Source organism: Halichoerus grypus, chromosome 8 (genome assembly GCF_964656455.1).
Source record: "Halichoerus grypus chromosome 8, mHalGry1.hap1.1, whole genome shotgun sequence".
Classification (NCBI taxonomy): Eukaryota; Metazoa; Chordata; class Mammalia; order Carnivora; family Phocidae; genus Halichoerus; species Halichoerus grypus.
In genome coordinates this window covers 90115673-90141610 of record NC_135719.1, presented here as the reverse complement: position 1 = coordinate 90141610, position 25938 = coordinate 90115673, and the positions used below count along the sequence as shown (strand labels likewise).

The window sequence follows — 25938 nt, the reverse complement described above, 5'->3', positions numbered from 1 at the left end:
CATATCTATATCTTCTACAAGAGGGTTGTTCTACCAATAAATGAGCCTTGCAAAAACATCTCCCTCATTTTGCCGGGGAAGATAGGCAGTCGCCTAACTACTGTGCCCAGCCTTTTCTAAGTCAAACAAACTCAAGTGTTATAATCCTACAATGTTTTTGATGGTTCTCCCTTGGTCTGCCCATAGGATTCTCCTGCAGTTTGGGGCTTAAATGTTCTAAGAGCAAAACAAAATGTCTTAATGCCCAGAAATAATGCAGGGACGATGACACAGATATAGGAGGGTTCATGCAATACAGCCAAGTGCAAACTGGCATGTAGGTACCATGTTTCTGCCATTATCTCCCATTAGGGCATTTCTTAAAGAATATTCTTTTTATTCTCCTAAGACAGCTTATGATTTTTTTAAATAAAACATGTGGGTACTTATTATGATTGTATTCATCTAGCTCACAAAATGTCATTTATTTTAATATCCACAACTAGTTATGGATAAAGACCATCCTTCAATCACTTTATAAGTATGTAGTAGTTGTGAGTACTGATACATATTACACAACGTCATATACATATAGGTAGTTTATATTTAACATATACATATAGGTAGTTCACCATAACGTGCTCACAATGAATACAAACATAAACCTTAAAAATTTTCCATATACCAGGTCTGATTTGATTGTTTTAACACCTGTGAGGTGAGTACAACAGCATTGCTATGGAGTATGCAAAAAAATACTGCAATTTTATATAACAATTATGTAAGCATTATTTACAGAAAGAAAAAAAAACTTAAAACCTTCTGCTAAGGGCATGCAAATAATTAAAGCACTCCATTCATAAATCTGCACCTAAGGGAAAGTCATTCCACTAATTTTACGAGTTATGAAGATGATATTTGTTACTATTTTGTGTTTCATTAACTTTGATAAGTAAAATATGAATATTCTATCTGGTCTCTAAGTTGGGAAAGTAAAAGTAAATAACACTCATAATTTTTGGTATTAAAGAAGTCATGAAATGGGAACAACAATGCCCTAAGAGAGCTTTCAAAGCAGGAACCAGATTAGTGCTTAGTCACATATACTATATTCAGGAAAGACCCCAACATAATGACCTAAAGTTCTTGGATTTTTTTCTTAGCTTGTAGCAAAAAGCACAATGTCTAAACCTGACCCCTTGCCCTTCTGCTCCTCATCTGATTAATAAAAGTCAAAGAAGAATAAAGTGAACCAAAATGCCTTGACTCAGTCCTAATGCATACACTCCAGTCCAGCAGTTGCAAGGCTGGTATCACTTGAACCCTCAACTCTCCTGCAGAAGATACCTCCATCTTGAAATTCATGCCTGAAACAGCTACAGGTTCACTGGGGCTACAGTACTGGTCACAGTCATTCCAGAAGCCTCCATGTGACAATGTGACTGGTAGCCCCAGAGCTGCCCAGGGCACAGCCCAGCCAATGACCTTGCCTACGTACACCAGTATTAGGCCATTAAATTGGAAAATGACTTTGCAACAGTTGGTTTTATATTGATAGAATCACCATTAAGTCAAATGTTCCCCATCTCAGCAGAAAAGAAGTCAAATTTTAAAGGATACGCCAATACATGGCTAATAAGATATATGTAGCAAAAACACATATTGCAGTAAACAACATGGGTGAAGCAAAAATTAACGAGTCTGTCTTCATCCCTCACCCCAAACTCTCTACACCAAGGGGTCCTTAGCCCACTCTCCCATGAAACATCACTGGGGACACAGGCAGGGAAGCATGGCACTTGGTGCTGAGAAGTCACAGGCATTTACTGAACCCCACCCCGGTATTCAGAACTGACCTCTACCTTATCTTCCACGTCCCACATTTCCCATGCCTACCGTGTTGACTACACAGGTTTTTATCAGATATTTGCAAGTGAAGGAAGGGGAGGAGAGAGGGAAGAAAGAATTCATCCCTGTCCTCAAGAATCAACCAGATTCTACCATGAACCCTCTTGAAGGAAAATATGGAAACCATCTTATGCTTGCAGACCACTGAGATATTGCTGAACGTGGTACAGATAAGGGTCTATGGGCTCAAGAGCCCCCTGCAAGGAGGGATGAACACTAAGAGAGCTTAGAGAAGGCTCTTCTTGTTAGTACCATTTCCCAACCCCTTCCTACGCACAATTCTAATATTTCATTTAGAGGAGTATATACACCTCTTCCCTTGCCGTAACTACTGGTATTAGAATCAAATGATAAAAAATTATAATTTCAATGACAATTTCAAGATTATCTAGTACAACCATACTTGGAGGCCTGACTTTCTTGAAAGCATCTCTACCAAGGCACCTATACTTCCCCTTAGAGACAAAGACTTTGAACATACTCCAAATGTGAACAGCCCTATTTAGTTTTCTTGAATGAACGTGATTTTTTTTATCCCTTTCTCTCTTCCGCACTCTGAAGCCACACAGAATGTATCTAATCCTTTTTTCACATGAGGTCTTCAAATATAGAGAAAGGACATTAACATCCTTTCTAAATCCTAACTATACTAAACTGCACCAAACCCTTCATGCACTCCTCATGTGATATGATTTCTAGTTCCCACACCAGTCTGGTTATTCTATTCTAAATGACATCCAGTTGTCTATGTTTCTCTTCAAGTGTGTTGTCTAAGCTGGGTGTGACCAATCCCAGGAGCAGAAGAGCTCAGCAGCCTCCTTCTAGATCCCCAACTCTCTTAAGGACACCCACTGTTGAACTGACATTTGGAACAACCATGATATACTCTATTTACATTAAGCTTATGTTCAATTCAAACTCCTCTAAGTTTTCTGTTTCGAATTAGTTTTAAATTCTTGCAGCTCCTGGGGCACCTGGGTGGCTCAGTCATTAAGTGTCTGCCTTCGGCTCAGGTCATGGTCCCAGGGTCCTGTGATCGAGCCCCGCATCAGGCTCCCTGCTCCTCAGGAAGCCTGCTTCTCCCTCTCCCACTCCCCCTGCTTGTGTTCCCTCGCTCGCTGTGTCTCTCTCTGTCAAATAAATAAATTAAAAAAAAAAATCTTTAAAAAAAATTCTTGCAGCTCCTAAGTCACCCTTCCTTGAGGACTCTGGACTCAAATTTCAGAATGAATTGAGAAGATAATAATCTGAGGCTACTGTTTGGACCATTTCTTTCACTGACTAAGTCTTATGCACTGACTGCTTCAGAATATAAACAGCATGGCTCATATAAAACTTATAAAGGAGATTCTGAACCGTGTGTACAGGAGAAAAGGAAATAAAAATTTGAGGATCTAGGAAGAAATATCCTTTCTGTATCCCTGAAACTAATCTACTGCCAAGGTAACTCAAAATGTTGTGTGCATGATAGAATAGCAAATCCCAAGGTATACTTCAATACACATCAGTTATATAGGAATTTAACAGATATTAATAGAGAAATGGCAAACATCAGAATAAACAAAATAAACCAAGTAAGGCTGTTCAGGGCCTTAAATTTGCAAATATGAATTGTGACATCTCAGACCTAATGAATCATCGAAACTGTCTCAGAGGGCTGTTAAAAATCATCAATTTCTGGACCTCACCCTGAAGATTCTGATTTAGTAAGAATGTGTCCTTCAAACAAGTGTCTCAGATGATTCTGAAGCTGCCAACTCATGAACCACCTCAGAGAATCACTGGGATTTGACCACGGAGAATCTGATGCTAACAGTTTTTCTGGGTACATATCGTCAGGAATAATATGCTAGGTCCAATGAAAAGCATAACCAACTTTTCCAAATAAGCTGCCTAACTATCCCGAACATGTCTGCTTCTCTAATTCCATATTAAAAATGTGTCTGACATAGTTTAAAAAAAAAAAGAAAAGAAAAGAAAAAACAAGCTTTGGCCATGTCAACATATGTCCTGGAAGCATAAACAATGTAGGACAATTATCCCTGGATGTGTCCAAGTCACAGCAAAGTCTTAAGGAAAAAAATTTTTTTGAGTAAGCGAGATGTAGGGTTTGGGATGAATCTTATCTGGGACTAAATGATTACAGTTCCATCCTAGTAACCCTCACATTTACCTGCCATGGAATTCATTGGCAAAATCAATTATGATTATTTGTCTCCTTTTACTTAAAAATATACTTTAAAATTTCATTCTGAGAAAGCTTGTAATTTGGGGAAGCAAACGTTAAGATTGAAAGCGCTTATGAATACAAACTCAAGCAAAGAACAACTGAAATTTGGCAGCACATAAAAATGTCACATTACTGTCACAACAAAATTTTGCTCTTCCAAAAACAATATATAGCTCCAAAGACACACACATATATCCACTTACAAATGCAGCACACACACAATCATTCTGGGAACAGCCAGCTACTATACATTGCACACCAACTGAATAGTGCAATTTATCTCAATTATTACAGCACAAATAATACTTGCCCTCCCTTTCTCATTAATATTCTCTCAAGGGATGGCTTTCTAAAAAGAAAAAAATAAATTCATAAGAATTTCATAATTCCAAGATAAAACAACAGTCATACACATAGCTGATATCTAAAAATATTTTTTAAATAAAGACTAAACACGTAAATTTTTTTAGTAAAACACAAGCAAGCTTCTTTCTCTTTTAGTTACCTGCAAAATGTGACTTCCCAAATGTGCTTCAAATACTTCAATGGCCAGTGCACTGGGGCTTCTCCTTCGTTGTGCACCTATAACTTATTAAAAAACAAAGAAGAAGAAAAAGAAAGAAAAGAAAAGAAAGAAGAAAACAAATTAAGCTGGAGCTCTGATTCACACCTTTAACTTATTTTCCCACTAACTACACATCACTAGATGGTGACTACACCAAAGAGCTCTGAAAGAAACACAGCCCAGGGTTCATTTTGATTCTGAGTTGCCTGAGCAAAAGCAGACATGAGGCTAAATTTTCAACTCAGAATATTAATTTCTGCGAACATGAAAAATTATATCCAGACTTTTTCACTTTTACATGCCCATTTAGACTGTGTTTCCTACACTGGAGCAAAACCATGAATGTTTACATTTCTTTAAAATAAATTAGCACACTGTTTCTCGTAAAATGTAAGAATTGTTATTTTTAAAGCACACATATACTGCCTGCCCACGTACTCCTCCCCCACCCCCCGCCAAGGCCCCCAGGACTAAACCTTTCATATCTCTTAGGCTAGGAAAAAGCAAACAGGACTTTTTTTTATGTTCCAATGCAATAACTTTATCACAATTTAATAAGCACAACATGTCGGATAAGAGATTCTCATTAATGACTGTTTGCACTAGTGTTAAGTGTCTCAGGATGTCTGGATTTCATGTTTACTGAACACTCATGTGTAACTATTCCTACAGGACCTACAACAAGCCCAGGTAGACTCTTGCCTAGCACGTGCCTCACCAGGCAAGTGACTGTTTTCTTATCCGAATCCTCGGGTTCTCCTACTGACTTAGGATCTGTCCGTCCCTTCCTGGCAGACCCTACATGTGTTGTCTGCAGGCCCCTCACTCAAGGAGCCTCTGATAATCCTTAACAAAAGTGAGCTTAATGCAGGATATCTGTGGGATCCAGGATCAAGGGTCTTTCCTTTACTAATTTTCTTTTGCATGAGGTCACCATTTGCTTTCAAATCTGTTTTGGGTATTTTTCCTTTTTTTAAAAAAAAAAGTTTTCAAACATAAAAATCTGCTTCATGGTAACTTCTGGAAGGAAATATTTGGATCTTTTCCTTATTTCCAACAAGTAAATCCCTCAAGTTTTCCTGTTTTTCTTGAAAATTTTATTATAAAGTTCTACCTTCCTCAAACCTACACAATAAATTGAAATAAAACCGAACCCCACTTTCTTACATCTAAAAACACTTTCAGCTAGTTGACAAGAAAATTCCAGCAAAATGCTGCTGGAGTAATTCTGCTTCGTTTCCATTACTAAGTCAGTCAGTTGGATCCCTAGCTTAGTAGGGATTATAATATAAATGTACTTATGACTATTGTGCTGTGCAGAAGTAGGCAGTTTACGCCTGCAATTGTGAGTTAGTGTCTGCAATGTCTGAAAGGCACTTTGAAAATAGCATGAGTGTTAAGTATCATTATGACTGGCAAGGAGAAATAAAAGGGGCATTTTTTTCAATGGGAAAATTTATAAAATATAATTGAAGAGTGATTATTATCAAAGAATATTCCAGCTGGAAGGGATCTTAGAAATCTCTATTCTAACTTCCTCATTTGCTTCAGAAGCAAAACACACAATAATTTTAAAATAGAAAAATCAGTTTTCTATCCTAACATTAATCTTTACTATAAGTATAGACTTGAGATTTTTTAAAAATTTAATATTCAGATATAGTTAAGACACTACTGCTGTGTGTGTATGTGCACATTTCTGATTAATTTCCTATTCTAACATGCACATTACTCCCTTCAAAACTCCTTTGGCATTTTTGATAATGCAGCTGTCTTGCTGAATACTGTTTTCAGTTTCTAGAGTGTTAATTGCACATTATGGTAGCTTGGTGTGAATGATCCCACATGAATAAAATCTGCAGTCCTTTTTTTTTTTTTTTTTTAAGATTGTTGTGGGGAGCTTCTGGGAGGGAGGGGAGGGAGTTGAAAAATTTCAAAAGTGTCCACTCTCTTTTTGAGGCAGTAATTAGGATCCAGAAAGCTCCTTATTAGTAATAGTTCATCATTTGTGGGCATTTCAGGACTTCCAATTTTGAAGTTCAAAATAAACCACTGCACTTCACAGAAGAAATGGACTGGAGAACGCAGACTCTTCTATAAAAAGCTGGATTAAGAAGAGGCCAGGAGAGCAATATCCCCCAACCTAGAGAGAACCCTAAAACATCACAGCAAATATTAGGAGCGTTTTATTTACTAGGAGGCCCAAGAGGCATGCTCCAGTAACAACAGATGGCAGCCCAACTGCCTTCTGGAAGCATAGAACATTGACTTCAGTGGGGTGCTCACAGGGGTTATTCAAGTCTGGCCACTGATGGCCTTTCTTTTCTTGCCTTTTCTTCACTTAGGGCTCAGGTTATTCTCTAAGTCAATGCTGCAAATGCATAAATAATTAGGAATTTTATTTAAAAAAATTATTCATCAGCCTGAGGATCCCACACGTCTTTATCAGCTGTTACATCCACAAGCCCTACCTGCCTAGTTACCCTTCTTTGTTCCTCAGATCGTCCAGAACCCGGAGTGTGCCTCCCAGTACCTGCTAGCATCAGACACAAGTGTCTGGTAAGTGGTTTCATGCTATTCTATTCGATGGCATTTTTATGGCACTGGAACTTCTCTTGATTTATATGTTTTGCACTTATGCAGGTGATGTGGGGCTGTAACGACAGTTCCTAATTTTACAGCCAACATAAATATGTTAAACAGGAGCCCATTATGCCCGTGGTAGAAGCCCAGCTCTGACTCCGGCACTACTGGTAACGAAGAGATGTTAAATATGCACTTCTTGTTCTGTACTTTTCATCCTATCGCATTTGGGGAACTGAGACAATCATCCGGTCACTCAGGAACAATGCAGATACACTTATTTCGCTGCTCTATGTTAATCTCATGTTGCTAATGGAGTCTCATTAATGCCTAAGAAACACCAAAGAGGTGTTCCCTTCACGAAGTCCATCATTTTCAGAAAAAGAATACACTACTTATGAAGCACTCTCCGATTTGTGTGTTCTGGGAGTCAACCGTTTCTAAAACGATTCGGTAGTCCAGACAAATGTACATTTACTGATGAATGGGTCACGGTTTCAGCTCATCTACTGACATCATTTCATGTATTTGTTAGTTCGGTTAAAAGACACTACCTTTTCAAATTTAAAGAACACTAATCATATTATCCAAACAAAAACAAAAAACAACACGTTGCTAAATAAATGGAATTTGTAATCTCTTATCTGGGAAGAGCATGTCCCTAACTGACTGACAGTGAGACATGAGAACTGGGGAAGTTGAACAGCTTATACAAACTGTTAAAAGAAAAAAAAAAAAATCAATAATTCAACTTCAAATGTGATTCAGCATTTACTGTGTACCAACTTGAAGTTGAAAATTGCTAACTACTGCAGGTAGTTACTGTAGGTTACCTACAATTACTGTAGGTAACTGGTGTTATAAAACCTAATAAACAGTCCAAAAAATTTTTTTAAGCAATTCAAAACAGACCTAGGCCCAGCACATAATTATCAACAAACACTGCAACACTCATGTTTTGCCAGGGTTAAAAATAAAACACCTAAAATTTGAAGAGACTTTAAATGGAAGAAATATATAGGGAGAAGGGTTTTTAAAAATCAACCCAAGAAACTGTGATTGTTTCAGAAATCTAGAATGATACGATGAATCATTAGGATGGTGAATTTGACTTTTCCCTCATTAAAAAATGGAAGACACAGAAGGAAACCACAATCTGAAACACGTATCTGAAAAATTAGTCTTGTCCCTCAACAACGTCGGCAAAAATATTCCAATATTGACTCGCATACCTTGTGAGGTGGTCTTTGAGAATTAATTCAGTGCAGTAAAAGACAACCCCTCTTTGGGGAAATACACCACACACCCCAGTCATATTCCTAACCAGTGCTTGTCACCTTCGGGGATACACAATCGCCAGGAAGGCTGAGGATTAGCGCTCAGTGGGAGTTTGACCTATTCAGCCAAAAGGTCAGCTTGCCACAGAAGAACCCATTACAAAACAGAAACAGGACAGCTCAGTGGACACACATAATGAAAGGGGGAAAAGTCACGGGCCCTACTTGCCTTGTGTCCTGCATTGCCCTTTTCCTTAGTAACTCTCCCCACCCCCATTTCCAGAGAAGGTGGAGCTGCCCCAGCTCCTCACCAACAGAGTTCACAATAGGAAGGTAAAGCACAGGCAGGAGAGAGGAAGGGGCTTGTTATTTAAAAGAGCATTTGATGGACTCTGAAAAACAAACTGAGGGTTCTAGAGGGGAGGGGAGTGGGAGGATGGGTTAGCCTGGTGATGGGTATTAAAGAGGGCATGTTCTGCATGGAGCACTGGGTGTCATGCACAAACAATGAATCATGGAACACTACATCAAAAACTAATGATGTATGGTGATTAACATAACAATAAAAATTATTTAAATAGAAAAAAAAAGCATTTGAAAGAGATATTCGAAGTGAAGAGGAGTAGGACATTGTGAAGCACGGTTTCCAAAGGACTGTTTTATTAGGGAAAAGTTGTCACTGGCAAGTAGGGAAGGCCATTTTCGAGATATTTTCTCATCGGGCCCCTCTCCATGGGGAGCAGTATGGCAGAATGGGTAAACGTAGCCTGAAAGTTCTGTAGGTGGTATTTCAGGGATGGAATCATCCACCTAATAAAAAGGCAAGCTTCATGGCTGCCCTCTGAACTCATCCTTCAAGGGGCAAGGCTCTGTTCCCACACTGAGCTTGGGGGGTAGGGAGGACGAAAGAGCATGCTTAATGGAATACCGGACATCGCTCCCTGGGCTTTAGCACTTGGGGTAAGCAAAGTCAGGGTCTGGGAAAGAATGGAGTATAGAATGCTTAATGAGTCTTTCCATGGCTACGGAAGAAAAGAAAAGGGATTTCCCTTGAAGAATCTCAATTAGCCTCCCTCACTGTTGGGCAAGGGAAGCCAAGGAAGGGTTTTCCCAGGCAGGAGCCTCAGAAGTTTATAAGGAGAGTGTGCGTGCCTTGTGTTTCCCTATCAAAATAAAAAGGTCTATGTTTTCATTTAATATGGGACCAAATCTTCATTCTGAAACTGGTCCACACAGCTCTGCCTACTGCCCATATTCACAACCTGCATCCTTTCAACTGTAAGCCCCTCACTGGTTGTGCAAGGCTTAGGCACTGGGGGAGTTTCAGATTGGGAGGGAGAGGAGAGACTGGAGAAAGTTGAGCTCGGTAGCAACTTAACCAATACAGCGGCCCCGTCACTGAAACTCCGCTGTCCCTGCCACGACATGTGGAGCTTCCACACAATGCATCATGTAAATATCTGAAAACAAATGATAGCAATGCTTTTCAATGTACTTGCACCAATATTAGTGTTTTCGCTATTTAAAATACAGATGACCAGAGAGGAGAAATGGGGACAAGCAAAGTTCATGGGGCATGTGAATGATTAACGATAAATAAAAGAAAAGAAAACCTCCTCTATTCAGGAATGGTGCATTTCGGGTTTATTTTTCAATTCATATTTAGTCATTTTTAAACATCACAAAATATATCTGTATAATTCATATCCCAGAACCCACGAACACATTATATTACCAATTTAAGAACTTTTTTTAAAGGATTTTATTTATTTATTTGACAGAGAGAAAGAGAGAGAGCACAAGCAGGGGGAGTAGCAGAGGAAGAGGGAGAAGCAGGCTTCCCGCTGAGCAGGGAGCCCAACATGGGGCTCGATCCCAGGACCCCGGTATCACGACCTGAGTTGAAGGCAGACGTTTGACTGACTGAACCACCCAGGTGCCCTATTACCAATTTAAACAAAAAAGAGGTATTAAATCCAGTAAAATAACTGAAACTCTAAGAAGTCGTATGCTGATTTTAAAATTCTTTGATGCAACACATATTTAAATTTCTCCCACAATTTAAGTATGGATTGAATGCATTAGCCAAAAGCCTTAGAGATGATATGACTGTGAAAGTATTAATGCGTACAAATGAATTATTTAATTTGGGGAAAAGAAACCATTCTGCTTTTCTCAAAAACAAACCAAAAAAAAACAAAAACAAAAAACAAACAAAACAAAACAAAAAATCCTATCTATATGGCTTCAACTAGGAAGACCTAAGAGGAAAACATACAACATTCAATAAATCTGTTTAGTCTGGGGTTTGTGCATCATGCACTTCTCATCTTCTGAAGAACTAAATACTGGCCCTGTGATTTTTGAAATCGTTTCTTTATGATTTTCTACATCAAATAGGCAAAGTCATCTAAAAGGGAAATAGCACCCAAGCATCACTGTAGTAAGTCTCGACAATGCTTTTGTGTATTTGGTCAGCAACAAGCTACAGGGACTTCTTTAATTCCAATGTTCCCTTTCAAAGACTCACGTTGCCCACCACGCCTTCCTTTTCCTTGAAGGAAATGAGAGTTTCTAGCTACCAAAGCAGGGATTTCTCCATCTGTAGCTGGGCAAAAGGAAAAATAGCCTTTCTCTGACAATCTGGTAGTTAATATAGGAACTATTATATATGTCCCTTATATGGGCTACGATAAAGGGTGATTAACATTCTTCATGAGAGGACCCAAACTTCCCCTCGACCGATGACATTCTTCAGGCTGTGGGTGAAGCGGCTGCTTGGAGTGACAGCACCTGAAGGAATGACGGAGCTCTGACAGCCAAAGTCTCCTGGACAGAAACCTCAGGAAGATGCAGGCATGATCCACAGCCTGGGTGGGGTACATGAGGGGAATCCTTAAGAGATGCCTGAAGGCATCAGCGGAGAAGAGCATGGCATCAGGCTGGACAAAGGATGAGGATATGCTTGTTATAATTCCTAACAGGACTTTATACAAAAGGAAGGAATTACTTGATTATTCCAATTTTACTTTCTTAATCATGCCAAAATAACAATGTATATAAAAAAAGAGGGTACTTTTAAAGGACCAAAGTCTAACAATAACTTAAAAGACGTCTGAGTCTTTTCTGAGTATGTTTCTTGGCTTCAATAACTTGCTACCGGGGAGAGGGGGGGTGTGGGGGGGCGGGGTGTGGGGTGGTTTGGGTGGCAAAGCTTAAACTTGACTATTTAATCCCCTTAACACAGTGAAGGATATGAGAATGGCCTCTTTTCTTTACAAAATAAATAAAGGTAAAAAGGTTATTGATCACGACTAATTCCCATCTTTGGATTCTCAGCAGAGATGTGGAGTATGGTGGATTTCACCCCTTCTCAATCTGGGGAAGTTTTAAGAGTGTGGCAGTTATCAAGTGACTTCAGAATGAAGAATATAGGGGTACTTGGGTGGCTCAGTCGGTTAAGCATCTGCCTTCGGCTCAGGTCATGATCCCAGGGTCTTGGGATCGAGCCCCACATTGGGCTCCCTGATCAGCAGGGAGTCTGCTTCTCCCTCTCCCTTTGCCCCTCCCCCTGCTTATGCTCTCTCTCTCTCTCTCAAATACATTTTTTTTTTTTAAAAAAAAGAATGAAGAATGTAGAATCTTCGAGTGATGGGGAGTCTTTATTTTTACCTAACATGAGCTCAGCGAGAAGATAGAAACGATTTCTGGCTTCAGAGCTACAGCACGAACATGCATTGACCCTTCCCATTTGGCAGGTGCTCTGCTAGGTACTGTGCACACAAAGATGAATGACTAAGATGCAAACCACTGAGTGAGGCGGTCCTGTGTGACAGAAGGTCAAGTGGGCCACAGACAGTGGGCGACACAGACCCTGGCTTGGGCGTGGAGCCTGAACGTGGGCCTGATGTACGAAGGTGCTCTGCTTTCTGAGTACAATCCCCAGGCTATCGATTTGAGCTTCTTCTTTTGTTGCTCTTATTGTCTTTGTTCTTATGTAAATTCCTCTTCTTCCAATGACCACTTTCCTCTACAAATCACCTAGTCTATGTCAGGAAGAAACACCGTGTGTTCTCATGAATTAACTGCATAGTTTATAAAAAGACACCAAGTATTCTCTGATCACAGCTCTCAACCGGAAAAACAGATCACATCAAATTTGAGATTTCAATGCCAACCAACTCTGCAAAGTTTAAAACTTGTCTTTTAATTGACAGAAATGACCTCCCTCACTAATCAGCTAAACAGATTTTGAGCATGTTACATTTTTAATGCGGGTTAGATTTGGTTTGCTCGTTCAGTAGGGTCTGGGGGGAAAAAAAGGCTTATACTTTCATTTTGAAAACTATCTTCAAACCCTTTCAGTTGAGCGCTACCATACCATTGTCCCCCCTTCTGACCTCAGCAGCTCACCGACTGTTACTGGCATGATTCCACCCAGTAGGAGGGGGTAGAGATTATCAATGAAACAGTATGGTGTAGGTCAGCACTCAATGGTAAAAGGAAGAGGTACACATCTGTGACCTTGATTTTGTTTTCCTAGTCTGATCCCCAAATTTTATGTTATGACATTTGTAACATCTGCTACAAATTCGAAGGTAAGTCAGGCACAACATTATTACTTCCAGTCTAATGCTCCATTCATCCTTCAGGCTCTCCGAGGCCACTGATAGGATAGATAGGACAGGGAGCTAAGAAACGCTGGATGTGCGGGAAGCAGCTTGTGTTTCTGTGGGAGAAAGAAGGCAATGTCTCTTGCCCTCTTCCTCTTTTCTGTCCTGTTCGTCTATTCATATATTCAGTCATATTCGTATTTTCTCTCAGACAGCAGCCCCCCCCCCCCTTGTGCCACATCAATGCTTGGCAGTGCATTTAGTGACTTTCTTTCTGCCAAAAGTAGAGTCAACATGAATAGTTCCATGAAGCACTGGGGTGTTGGCTCAAAGGACACAATTCTCTGCTTATAACAGCACCTGCTTGAAAGTCATTCTGATCAATTTCCAAAGCTTAACCATCTCAGGCTATGGTATCACATTTATTCATCCAAAATTTAGTGAATACATAGCAGTATAAAAGATATTAACCTCACTGACCTAGGTGCTAGAGACATAAGCCAGGTTCCGATTTTCATTTCTAGATGCTCTCTTTATACATCATCATAAGAGAGCTAAAGGCATCCATGCAAAATATTTGTTGAGGCTCTGAGAATATTCAAATGAAAAGACCCTGACCTTCCCAGGAATCAGAGTCTAGTGGGGAGACTGATATATAAGCAAATGGATAAAATGTAGTAAATGTGCAGTTATCAACTCTCAACTAAGGATAAGACAGGGAGAGTGGGGGCAGGAAAGGCCTCAGAGCAGGGGTATGGTAGAGATGGCGAATGGAAGGTTAGCTCACAAGGACAGTGAAATACAACAGTCAAGACCCTGAATGCTCACTTTGGCAGCGTGCACGCACGCACACACACACAGGACCCTGGGATCCACTGGTCAGCTATGAAGGCAAGGACAAATGCACATTGACGTGGTTACACATAGCAAGGTTTCGGGCTCATCATCTTGCCCACTCCAAGTTGTTTTCCCTTAAGCTGCAACACCGCTGGACTGTCACACTCCTACAGTTGCTGGTGAGGCTGGGTCCCCCCACTACCACTGCACCTTCCTGAGGCTCAATACCATAGTTTTATAGTCACACGATTACACCAAGGAAGACCAAGGTCCACTGCACTTGGTCTGAAGACCCTGACCTTCCACTGCTCCCGCAACGCTCCAACACCACCGCTGACATCGAGGCCCCTGAAGCACATGCCTACATCACAGCAGACAGCTTCACACCGCGTGAGACAACACAGTCGCCAAACGGACTGTCACATCCCCTTGGGCGTTCTGAAGGGGACTGCGGTGATTCAGGTCCTCATTGTCGGGCATCTGGTTCCTTCCCCCAAATGCCTCCTGCTCTCTGTTTGCAGGAAGAGTTCACTGGGGGACAGTTATGAGCAGAGGAAAGGACTTGGGTTCTGGAGTCAGGCTGACCCAAGTTTTCAATCCTCCATTTGTCTCTAATTAGCTGGGTGATCTTGAACAAGTTAGGCTCTGTGGACCTCAACTTCCCAATCTGTCAGAAGGGTTAATGGTTCATACGGCTGTTGTGAGACATGTGACAGCCCCGGCCCTCCTTTAATTTCCCTTCTAGAACTTATTTGCATATCACCTCTCTCCTCTGCTAGTCTTTCACCTTCATAAGCTGGGGAAATCATTTTGTGCACTGCTGAAACCCTGACAGAAAAGGGCCCAGAACACAGAAGGTGCACAATAAATATTTGTGAATGAATGAGCATTCTAGAGCCCCGTGCTGAGCCCAAGGGAGGCATTCAGCACATGTCAGCTCTCTCCTCCTTGCTATGAAAAGCAGAGGGTAGGCCAAAGATGACCTTTCTAAATCACTAACTTAATTCCAAATTTAACAGAAATATTGGGACTGCATTTTTCCTAAATATTAGAAATATTTAGGAATTTTTTTTTTTAAATATTGGGAACATTTTGTTTCTCTGCATGTTGTGCCCGGGCTCTGCCTTTCCTATGGCATGATATCAAATCTACAGTGTCACCACAAACCCTGTGAGCCAACTGCAATCAGGGCCTCAAACCAGTGCAAACATTTCACACATACTTGGGCAAAGAGCCAGCAATTCACTGAGTGTCAGCAACTGCCCACTGAATTTTCTTTTGAAGGATTCACTCACGGCCTATTCCAGCAGTAATTGGCATTCATTTTAAGATGCTGAATGCCTCAGACATAACTTGATTAGGTAAATGTACACAGCCACCGCCAATGGAAACCAAAATCAGCTCTTAAAACCCCACCATCTTCCTTCTGATTTCATATAAACAAAAGTCCACACAATTATCAATGGTAAGTGAGCAGGCGCTAGGTCTTGCTTGTGTTAGCAGATCAAGGTCTGCATCATCACTGCCATCTGCCTCTTGGGAACCTACAGAGTCTCTGATTTGGGCAGAGTTAGAAGCTAAGACATGGGGGCACTATTTGGAGTGTAGAGATAGTAAACAGGCTGCCCTGACTTTCAGACCTGGACTGGAGGACACACACAAGCATACTCTTTCATACTTACCATGACCATGACACATATCAAGGAGAAAAACCCTAATTTGAAGACCTATTATTTAGATTCAAGGCTCAGCTCAAGCCTCTATCAGACGTTCTTAACCTATTGCTTGCTTTGAATAACTGAGCTGTTTAAGCAAACCCTCTTCCTGAGGCAATATTCAAACACAAAACTTGGTGCATACAATTACAAAAATCCCAGAGAGCTTCTGCAAACCATCCTCCACTGACCTCAGGTCAAGAACTCTGGCTTTAGACCACAGCCAAGCATCCACATGTATCTTGTACCAGGTTGGGCACTAAAGGGAACTGAACAAATGATTCCTCGAATGAATGAGTAATCAAATGAATAGGCAAATGAATGAATGCCACGGACCCAGGCAAGAGAGAACACAGGACTAAAGCAGACACTTGTATTCGGTGTGGAACCGCGAGACTGAAAGTAGCAGCCAGTAAGTTGGTTTATTCACAAAAATTGCTTTGTAGAATTATACACAGCTCCTCCCCTTCTAAATGCAGACGGAGGGAGGAAAGGAAAAAGAGATAATGAAGGTTTGCAAATGAAGTGGGTACAACTGTGCAATCAATCAACATTTTCTGAAAAAGAATCTGCATCACTTGCCAAAAATCTGAACTGAATAACTGAACCAGCATTCTGATGAGAATGGACTTTGCCACTAGCCAGTCATTTTCATTTGTCTTCCAGCTGTCTTGATTCTTTTTTTCCAGGAAGCTACTGGTCTCTTCAGTTTAGTGGGTTCAGACATGGCAATTTATTTAACCACGGTCAAATGCATACTCCATGTTTATTCTTTTAATAAACCTTTACTGTGGGTCTACTCTGTGCCAAGTATTATGTCGGTTGGAAAGGGTACAATTCAAACACTCACCTAAGTATTAATTGAAGGCCTACTACGTGCCAGGCCCTCTAGTGATAAGCCAGGGAAGCATGAGCAAAGCAGACAAACATGCCCGCATGGAGGTGACATGGCGGGGGGTTGGGGAGGGGGCAGACAACAACAACAACAATACACACACATCTAATTACGTAAGTGGCATGAAAAAAATAAAGGGGAGAAGGGGAAAAAGTTAGTAGGAATTTCTGAAGATAAAAACAAAATCAGAAAAGACGTCTCCAACACTCTGAGTAGAAAGAGGGGTCAGGTGACGGAGTGGCATGACGTCCAGGTGAAGGAAGACCAAGTATAAAGGCCCTGGGATGGGAGACACTTATCCAGTTCCGGAAATGGCAGGGAGTCGGTACTCTCAAGGAATCTAGAGACTGGGGAGACAGAAATACAAACTGTAATAAAATAATGGTTTCTTTGGAGGATCTCAGGAAAGGGGACATCTAACTTCAGTGAAATTCAAAGATTTAAAAGAGAGGAAGATACCTGGGATAGAAAGGAGTAGAAATTTTCCAGGCAAACAAGCCAGGGACGTGGTGGTAAGAGGTGTGGTTGAGGTAGAGAGAAGAGCCTACACAACAGCACAAATTCAGCAAAACACACGAGTGATGCACAGGATAGAATTGTGTTTGCAAGGAAGATGAAGTTATGGCTACTGCATAGGCAAGAAATGATGATGAGTTAATCCTGGGAAATAAGTGAAGAAGACTCTAGAGAAGAGTTCGGTTCTAAAGGTATTTAGGAGGTGAGAATGGGAGAGTTCATAAATTGACTATTAAGGGAAAGGAAGAACACGTGTGAGACAGTAGAGATGTTGGGTGGCTGACAGTAGAGATGGTTCAATCAGTCCCTGCAACAGGACCTTTAGAAGAGAAGGTGCTAAGAAGGTAGGACGTGGAACTGGAGGGATCTTTAGGACAGGCGCATGGAGAGGAGATGTCTGGCAGACCTGAGGCTCCAGGTAGAGGCGTGGCAATGGTGAGGACTAAGCTGCAAGTCATTTGCATATAATAGGCAGAGAAGCCACAGAAGGGCAGAAGGAGGGAAGGCTGGGGGCCAGCCTGGGGAACATCTGCATTTATAGAGAGGAAAGAGAGTCAGCAAAGCACCTGAGAAGGAACCATCGGAGGGGCAGGAGGTGGCTAAAGAGGTGATGTTGTCCTACCTACAAAGAAGAAGAGCAGAACATTTGAAGGAGCGACTCTTCAACTATGTCAAATGCCAAGGAAGAGTTCTGAAGACCTTGGGTGGGGGCACTGCTGTCCACTGAGGAGTAAATGACAGGTGACAACCACGAATTACACACCTTAAATTCCTTTTTTAGGAATCTGTAAGTGAAAGGAAGGAGAATAAGGGATAAAGGATGGGCAGAGAAGAGAAGTGGGAGAATACCCAGGATGAAAACTTTTTTTTTTTTAAGTGACTTGAGAATGTTTATACCCTAAGAAGCAGCAAGCAACAGCCACAAGATATAGAAGATGGACAACCCTGAAAGAAGCTACAAAACTGTCCAGAGTTCAAGTTAGGTTGAGAAACGGGTAACACATCACTTTTTAAAAAAATCAATATTTTACTATCACCTGAATCTACAAAAATGATGCTTCATGGTGAGGTGCCTCATCCAGCCAAAAGGATCTCAACTTAAAGAACAAGTTCTTCTAGATGATGGTCAGATAACATAATCATCTATGATTCACATTCCAAAGTATATTTCTATAGGGAAATACACTGAAATCAAGCCATCATTGTTCTCTTGAAATCATCCCTTTACCTCTCCTGTTAAGAGTCTCCATACTGCCGCTCCTGCAGGCTCATCATTTCAGACTGGTCTCCCTCTCCCTTGTTTTTCTCCACTGTGTAAATAGGGAAATCAGGCATTCTTTCCTAAGATCCAGGTCTCCACTGCTAGAGTGATTTTCCTTCCAATTTCATGAAAATGCAAAACTCTCTCTGTATACAACGATGGCCACATGCTATAGAAAGGGTAATTTTAAGGCTTCTACCTCACTCACCTCACACTACTAATAGTGTCCTTCATTTCACTCATCAAAAAGGATGCTCTTTCCTGGTCCACTTGGTTACTAGTCTCTCCTTCCTTCCTTGCATCTCTTGGGATGGCAAAAGCTTTTAAAATGTTATAAATAGAGGACTTACCTGGAATTGCTTTTGGAGTCCCTCTAACTCTTGGATCACAAAAGCAGTCAACAATTCCTCCTTGTAGCCAAGATCTATCAAATACCCATACGCTGGTATCACAACAGATTATTAATATACCCAGTTGTGAACTAAAAGAATATTAAGTAATCAGAGAAAACACAAGTGTCTTTTATTTAGCTGCCTCACCTTCAGTGAGGTTCAATGTTCTAGATGGGAAGGAAGAAAGACGAGCTTCTGGAATTTCCAAAATGTTGTTGAAACAAGCCTCATCCTCAGCAGTTAGAAGAAAATACTCAAGGTTCCTCATACTCTTTCAACTCACTAGCTTTTCTCTCTTCTTTTCTTTGAAAACCACTCACTTCGGGGCTTTCAGAATCTGAGAGGGACTATGTGGTCACTAATGGTCTTGGGCCAACTTCACTTTAATAGGTGGCATTGCGGCGAGCCACCTCCATCTTTTTTCCTCATAATTTAACCCCCAGTCAAGAAGAAGAGGAAGCGCTCTTCCTTCCTGTATTGCCCTCAGAGGTGTATTTGCCTCATTTTCTGACACTGTTTTTTTAGAAGGAACTTCTTCCGCAGTTAGTATGTCAGCCTGGGTCTAGCTCTGTCCTCTGTCATACTCGTCAAAGGGTCTTCACATTTTTATTCATCTGAGTATTTAGGAGTACTTAAGAAGTGGGGAGACAGTTGTAGTTTAGTAGAAAGAGCATAATTCTGAGGGACAGAAACCCTTATTTCTAGTCTCAGCTCTGCCATTTACCAGCTGGTGAACGAGGGTAAGACACCTGACATCCAGGCCTTGGTTTCCCCATCTGTACAGTGAGGTAATCATTCTTTGTTCAAAGAGTTGTGGCAAGGGCTAAATCTCAATATTTGTGACAGTTTTCCAGCATAGACCTAGCAAAGAGTAAGGAATAAATACATTTTAATGCAATCTGGGTTTTTAAACTCAGCTCTCTGTGGCAAAATAAAAATGGGTGCTGGTAAAATGCTTTTGATGAGGAAGATTACAGAGAGTCACTAAGGGGATATTCTATAAATAGAACTTTTCTGTCGTCTCCTAGGGTGTGTGTGACCTAGAGCCAGTTAGTAAAATCTCAGAGAAATACGGTTAGCAGAGAGATGAACGTATTACTACCCACTCCGGCGTGTTGTTCGAGGATGAAATGAGATAATGTACGTGACGTGCCTAGCACAGTATGACACAGATGAGGCGGTAGTAACCAGTAGCTCCCTTCTCCTTTCTCAAAGACGGGTATTCTAGGGAATCAGGTGTACATCAAAAAGAAACAAAAACCTCTGCAGATTTGGCAGAGTAAAATCACATGTCATGGCCTTGTTCACAAACAGCACTGATAAAAACGGCCATTGGTGTTAGAATATTTTGGCACAGGTAAAAATCCTTAAGACTACAGCTAGACCTTGATTCTGTGTTCCGCATTTTTAGCATAATGATCTTCGATAAAAGTAAACGGAGAAAGAGGGTGTGGCGGCATGGAGCGTACCACTATCTATGTGCACGTACGTGGATCAGCAGGTGGGCATACATCCATATATATACATATACATATATATGTGTGTGTGTGTGTATATATATATATATATATATATATATATATACTTCAAATTCCACACTTAGAGGCTCAACTTCTTAAAGAATGTGTACAAGGTAGGCACTGGGAGGCTTGATGAGATTACAGCCGCCTAATGCAGAGACACGTACGCTCAAGCGCTGCCTACCACCACAATGGTAGCGGCATAAAGGTTATCTTCCAGTTTTTGCCAGGAGGGATAAACAGCACAAGAAACCAAACAGACGCATGGCATTCCGCCCCCTCTTCTTCGGTCCTGATTGGTCGTGTCATGTTTGTTGTCAGACCCATCTGGACGGCAGGTGTGGTGCTGCAACCAGCTGCATGTATTTGATTATTGACTAGTGAATATTTCCAAAGGGCACAACAGACTGCCGTCTGACCCTCGGTAATAACACGCAGCAGTCTCCCCTGTTTACACACGTAAGAGCTAAATAGAAAAGAAAACGGATTTTGAAATTTCTAAAACTACATTTTGACCAGAGGCTTTTAACAAAGGCTCCGTCTATACCATCAGTCAAACGGTGAGCTTGGCAAGCTTGTACAGAGTCTATTAAAGGGGGAATAAGGTTCATGAATTTCAAGCTTGGAGGGCTCTAATTACCTCATGCTCAAACTTTAACTACAAAACTCAGATAAATTGCTGCACTAAAACCATAGAAGATCCTCCACCTGATTTGTGCCAGTGCATCTAAAGCTCAGTGAGGCTGATCCCAGCGAGGTTTTTCCAATCAGTCCTAAGGGAATTCGTTCTGGACCTGTCTCTAATGAGTACATACGGATTACCTGGATGTTTTGGTAAAGCTACCCGGTAAATGAGTCAATCTGAAAATTTATTAGCCGCAGAGCATTACCGCAGTCAGTCACATAGCCCAAGAATCCTGGGGAAATTAAAGTCATTTTCAGCATCTATCAGCCAGGTACCAGGAATCCGTCTCAGGCCCCGGCCGGTAGTTGTAACGTTAGACTAATTGGCTAGTAGTTACAGCTGTCTCTTCAGTGTTTTTGTTCTTAGAGGTGTGACCTCTTCTTGAACCAATTTATGTACACCCAGAGAGGGGTCCTCTATTTATTCTAGTTCAGTGTAGGATTTGGATTCAAAAACAAAACAAGAACCAAGAAAGAAAGAGGTCTGTATCTATAAATTATGGTGCAAATAGCTCAAGCTGAGCTAACGCGAGGACAGCCGAAAAGTTGGAATTTAGTGGATCTGGGAGGCAGGGGACGATGCAGAAAACAAACACTGCTCTCCAACATTCAAAACATTCATATTTTTTCAAAGATGGCACTGAGGAGAAATGTGGATTTCCTTCTGCCTGGTACAACACTCTCTCTGTGGCTATTTATCTAGTTACAAACTTTTATAGATATGAAATATTTTAAGAAGTCCTTTAGAAATGGCCCGAGGTAATTTCAAACTTAACAGACCCTGTCCCACCAGAGCTCATTACAGTGAATTTTATAACAAAGTACCCTCTACTTAATTTTCAGAGCCTAGCCAAGCGTTCTAGAAATGCAGCTGCATTAAGTGCAATTAATGGTACAATAAAAGCAGTGGAGGGCTGTTTAACACCCAAGAACCAGCAGTAAACACTGGCCCCACGCTCTCCAACAGTCAGTGATGTGTCAGAGGACCTGGAGTGTGAGATTTCTGTATCGGGGGCGGGGTGGGGGGGGGAACGTCTCTCTCCTGCTAGAGGAAAATCTTCTGTCCTTCAACAATTCCACCCAGAGACTGTATGAAAGGATATAAAGTTATTCCCTCCAGTCATGCCACTAGCATCCCCACTCCCTTTGAGAAGGAAGCCAACACGGTAAGCTAATATTCCCATCAGTGAAGGAAAAGGACAAATTTAATTTCACCAAAAATGAGCCTTAGAGCCAGTGACTCATAATGCACAGAATGATTTGCGCATAAATAAGTTTACTGTCAGATGCCAGAAGAAGGAAAGAAGTAACCATTCAGAATACTATGCTTATTCTTTTCAACAAACGGAAAAAAAAAAAAAAAAGATGAAAGGATGGGGGATGGGCAGGAACAATTATAATGATGTTTGCAAACCTCTTTAATGATGAAAAATTACTGCTTAGAATTTGAATACGAGAGACACCCAGAATGAGCAAAAATCTCACTGGTTAATACAATCATGATCATTAGAGCATTTGTCAATTAGTTAGTTAATTTGTTAAATACAATATGTAGTCAACCAGGTCTGGAAAGATGATTTTATGTACTTACCTTCCATAAGTAATTAAAACAATTCTATCATGAAAAAAAGTATTTGATTGTAACTGTCTTTTAGTAGTCTGCATTCAGGGTCTTATCCTTCTATTTCCATTCCAGGATGAAATTGGTTGTTTAACAATATAAGAAGTATATTAAAGGTGTATTTTTTTAAAATTTTATTTTATTATGTTATGTTAATTACCATACAATACATCATTAGTTTTTGATGTAGTGTTCCATGATTCATTGTTTGCGTATAATCCCTACCAACAATTAAAGTGCAGACAAATCTTAGTAATCACAATAGCATAGACATGGCCTCAATCAAGAAAGCCATGGACAATCCCCAAATTTCACAGTATTAAAAACATGCTTCTAGTCTCCTTCCTCAACAAAATTCTCTCAAAAGCTTTGACTTGAGGTTTGGTTTTTTTCAGTTTCTGACAGCCACTCTCAGACGGAAGTGCTAAGGAGCCGTGAGAGGGGCAGAGGAAGCACCCGGAGCTGGGCAGTGCCCAACTGAAAACTCAGGCCAGAAGGAACCAGAGTGGGCCAGGATCACCTCTCCGGAGGCCAGGCACCGAAGGCACTTTAGTGACACCAAAATTGAATCCCTCCTCACCCCCCCCAACAAAATACAGTTGACTGTTGAATAGCACAGGGGTTCGGGGTGCTGACCCCCATACAGTTGAAAATATGCATGTAATTTCTGACTTCCCCCAAATTTAACTACTGACAGCCTACAGTTGACCAGAAGCCTTACTGATAACATAAAGAGTTGAATAACGAATTTTGTATGTTATATGGATTATACACTCTATTCTTACAATAAACGAAAGAAAATATTAAGAAAAGCATAAGGAGAAAAAACATTTACAGTATTGCACTGTATTTACTGAAAAAAAAAAATCTGTGTATAAGTGGACCTGCATAGTTCAAACCCGTGTTGTTCAAGGGTCAACTGTAGTCCTGACTACTTCTTCCCCAAACAGAAAGCATGCATGTCTCTAAAGACATATAAACTTCTCCAAAGTGATCTAAGATGAAGGTGATTGTGCAACTGAAGAAAGAGACATGAAGGGGAGCTGCAGACCTTTTCATGGCCCCTGGGCTCTCAGAATGCCCAGAAATGCTGGAGCTACCACATGAACGAAGGCATTTTCTGCAGTAGAATGCTGGTGCATTTCATAGAAAAGGTCTTTTAAAAAACAGGCAAGACTAGCCACATTTTCAAAAAAGAACCATGTTGTTCTGGACAACTCACCTTGTTTTGGCATGAACTCAAATGGTTAAAAATAAGTCATTTGTACCATTGGTTTCAAGATGAGGGGTTCTTGTGCTAGTCCTCCCTTTAGAGGGTTTGCTAAATTATGCCATTATTTTTGTGAAAATTAACATTAGGAAGTCTTCTCAAAGTACACAGATTTAAATAAATGTACCCATCCACAGGCAGACATTTCTCAACTGACAAAAGCTGATGAGTGCCCCATCCCTCCCCCATGGCTGCTGGGCCAAGTCCCCATGGGGATAAGTAGGCGAAGGCTATGCAGTGACATGAGCGTGGGCTCGAAAATCAGGCAGATCAAGATCATAATCATGATCTTGCTATTTACCAACTAGAGGATTTCAAGCAAGTTACTTGATCTTGCTGAGCCCTTTCTCCTAAGATGCTTGCTCTTAGAGTTGAGAAGAGAATTCAAGTATACAAAGTGCAGGGTAGTCAGGTGTTGATTTCTAATTCTCTCTGCTTCCACAGCAGAACAACTCTTGAGAAACAGGGACCTCTCCGGAGGCCAGGCTCCTCCAGGGCAGCATTGCAGTGCTCTTGCTTAGACTCTTCTCTTGGCCCGCCCCCCAGACTCTCACCCTCAGCTAGACTTACACAGACCCTGTCAGGTAAGCCTTATCCAGAGGCCTCACTCAGCTTTCTGTCAATGGACAGTTGGAAAGCATCTTGTTCTGCTCTGAGCTCTTACACCATATTCTATACTGTTCTTCCAGCTTTCACTTTATACCTTGTTTATAGTTTTCCTGTGTGTTTGTGCCCACATTCTAATTTGTGATAGGACTATCTTCATTTATAACCTACAGTGCCAATAAATATTTTTGAGTGGTCTTCTAAAAACATTTAAGAAATGTTTTGAGCTTTTTTCCCCTTACTTTTGGCTACAGTGTCTGAAATAACACAAATAACTCTGGTTAGAAATTTGTCTGATCTAACAAACATACTTGTTTAGAAAGTGAATCATCGGAGTAGGTGAAAAAGACTATTAATAATTCACACAGCAGCGTGCATTGATGCCACCAGTTTGCTTTTGTCTTAATCCCTAGAGAAACTGAGATGCACCGAGAGCTGGAATTTTGATAATGTAAAAAAAAAAAAAAAAAAAAAACCAACAAAAACTAGAAAAGAAAATTTCTGAACAATGGAGCTCTTTGAGGGTAAGGAGCTTATCTTACCTCTTTTCCCCAAATGGTGGGCTTAGGGTGGCAGACCCAGAATAACCTGAGGACATGTGGGTACTACAGGCCTGAGGAAACCTTACTAACAGGTAAAGGTGTCATCAGCAATGCTGATAGAAAGCTATTCTAACCAGTTTCGATCTGTTTCAAAATGTTGCCCAGCACCATGCTAGCGCCCCGAGGCGCAAGGAAAGCTGCTCCCAGGACCTATAAGGTATGAAAGGATGGTCAGTTTTATGGGGCACCTGGGTGGCTCAGTGGGTTAAGCATTTGCCTTCAGCTCAGGTCGTGATCCTGGGGTCCTGGGATCAAGCCCCACACTGGGCTCCCTGCTCAGCAGGGAGTCTGCTTGTCCCTCTCCCTCCAACTCTCCCCTCTGCTCGTGCGCTCTCTCTCTCTCTCCCCCTCTCTCAAATAAATACATAAGATCTTAAAAAAAAATGAGGATGGTCAGTTTTACTGCTGGGTTCCATTATGGGTACACAGGCTCTGTGGACTCAGCTAGGAAGCTAATCTCCATTTACACTGTTTTTTCCTGGGAGGAGTGCACTGGCATTATAAACTGAACACTGAACATTTATGTTTATAAATCTTTCTAATAGGTCCTAATTTCCATTAGGGCAAAGATCACAGATGAAATGCTCCTAACCCTGAATCAACATTTCTATGGACCCCATCATCTTTCTGTTAAGATGTGATGATGATAATGTTTAATTTCCAGCAACTGAGAAAGGCGAGTGAAGAATGAAATGAGATTGCAGGAAATGGTATCATTCAAGATATTTTTATTTAAGTACTTAGATGAGATGTGAAAAATAAGGGAGGGAACTCTGTGGTCTCAGCAGAGGGCAGCGTGTTGCTGGCACTGAACATCCATCCTTGGGCTGGTAACACCAGCTCTGGTGCCCCAGGCAGAGTAAT

The 25938-nt window shown here is 41.0% G+C and overlaps 1 protein-coding gene across 6 annotated transcripts in view; it reads right to left on the bottom strand.

Moving 5' to 3' along the window:
* NPAS3 (neuronal PAS domain protein 3) overlaps positions 1 to 25938 on the bottom strand; it is an 839760-nt gene that overhangs the window by 421674 nt on the left and 392148 nt on the right. For 4 of the 6 annotated variants that reach the window (XM_078053550.1, XM_078053552.1, XM_078053554.1 and 1 more), the window contains one exon: positions 4623 to 4699. In XM_078053550.1, coding sequence (XP_077909676.1) covers positions 4623 to 4699 — 77 coding nt within the window. Of the gene's footprint in view, positions 1 to 4622; positions 4706 to 25938 lie in introns of all 6 variants that reach the window. The other 2 variants (XM_078053551.1, XM_078053553.1) reach the window with 1 other exon arrangement.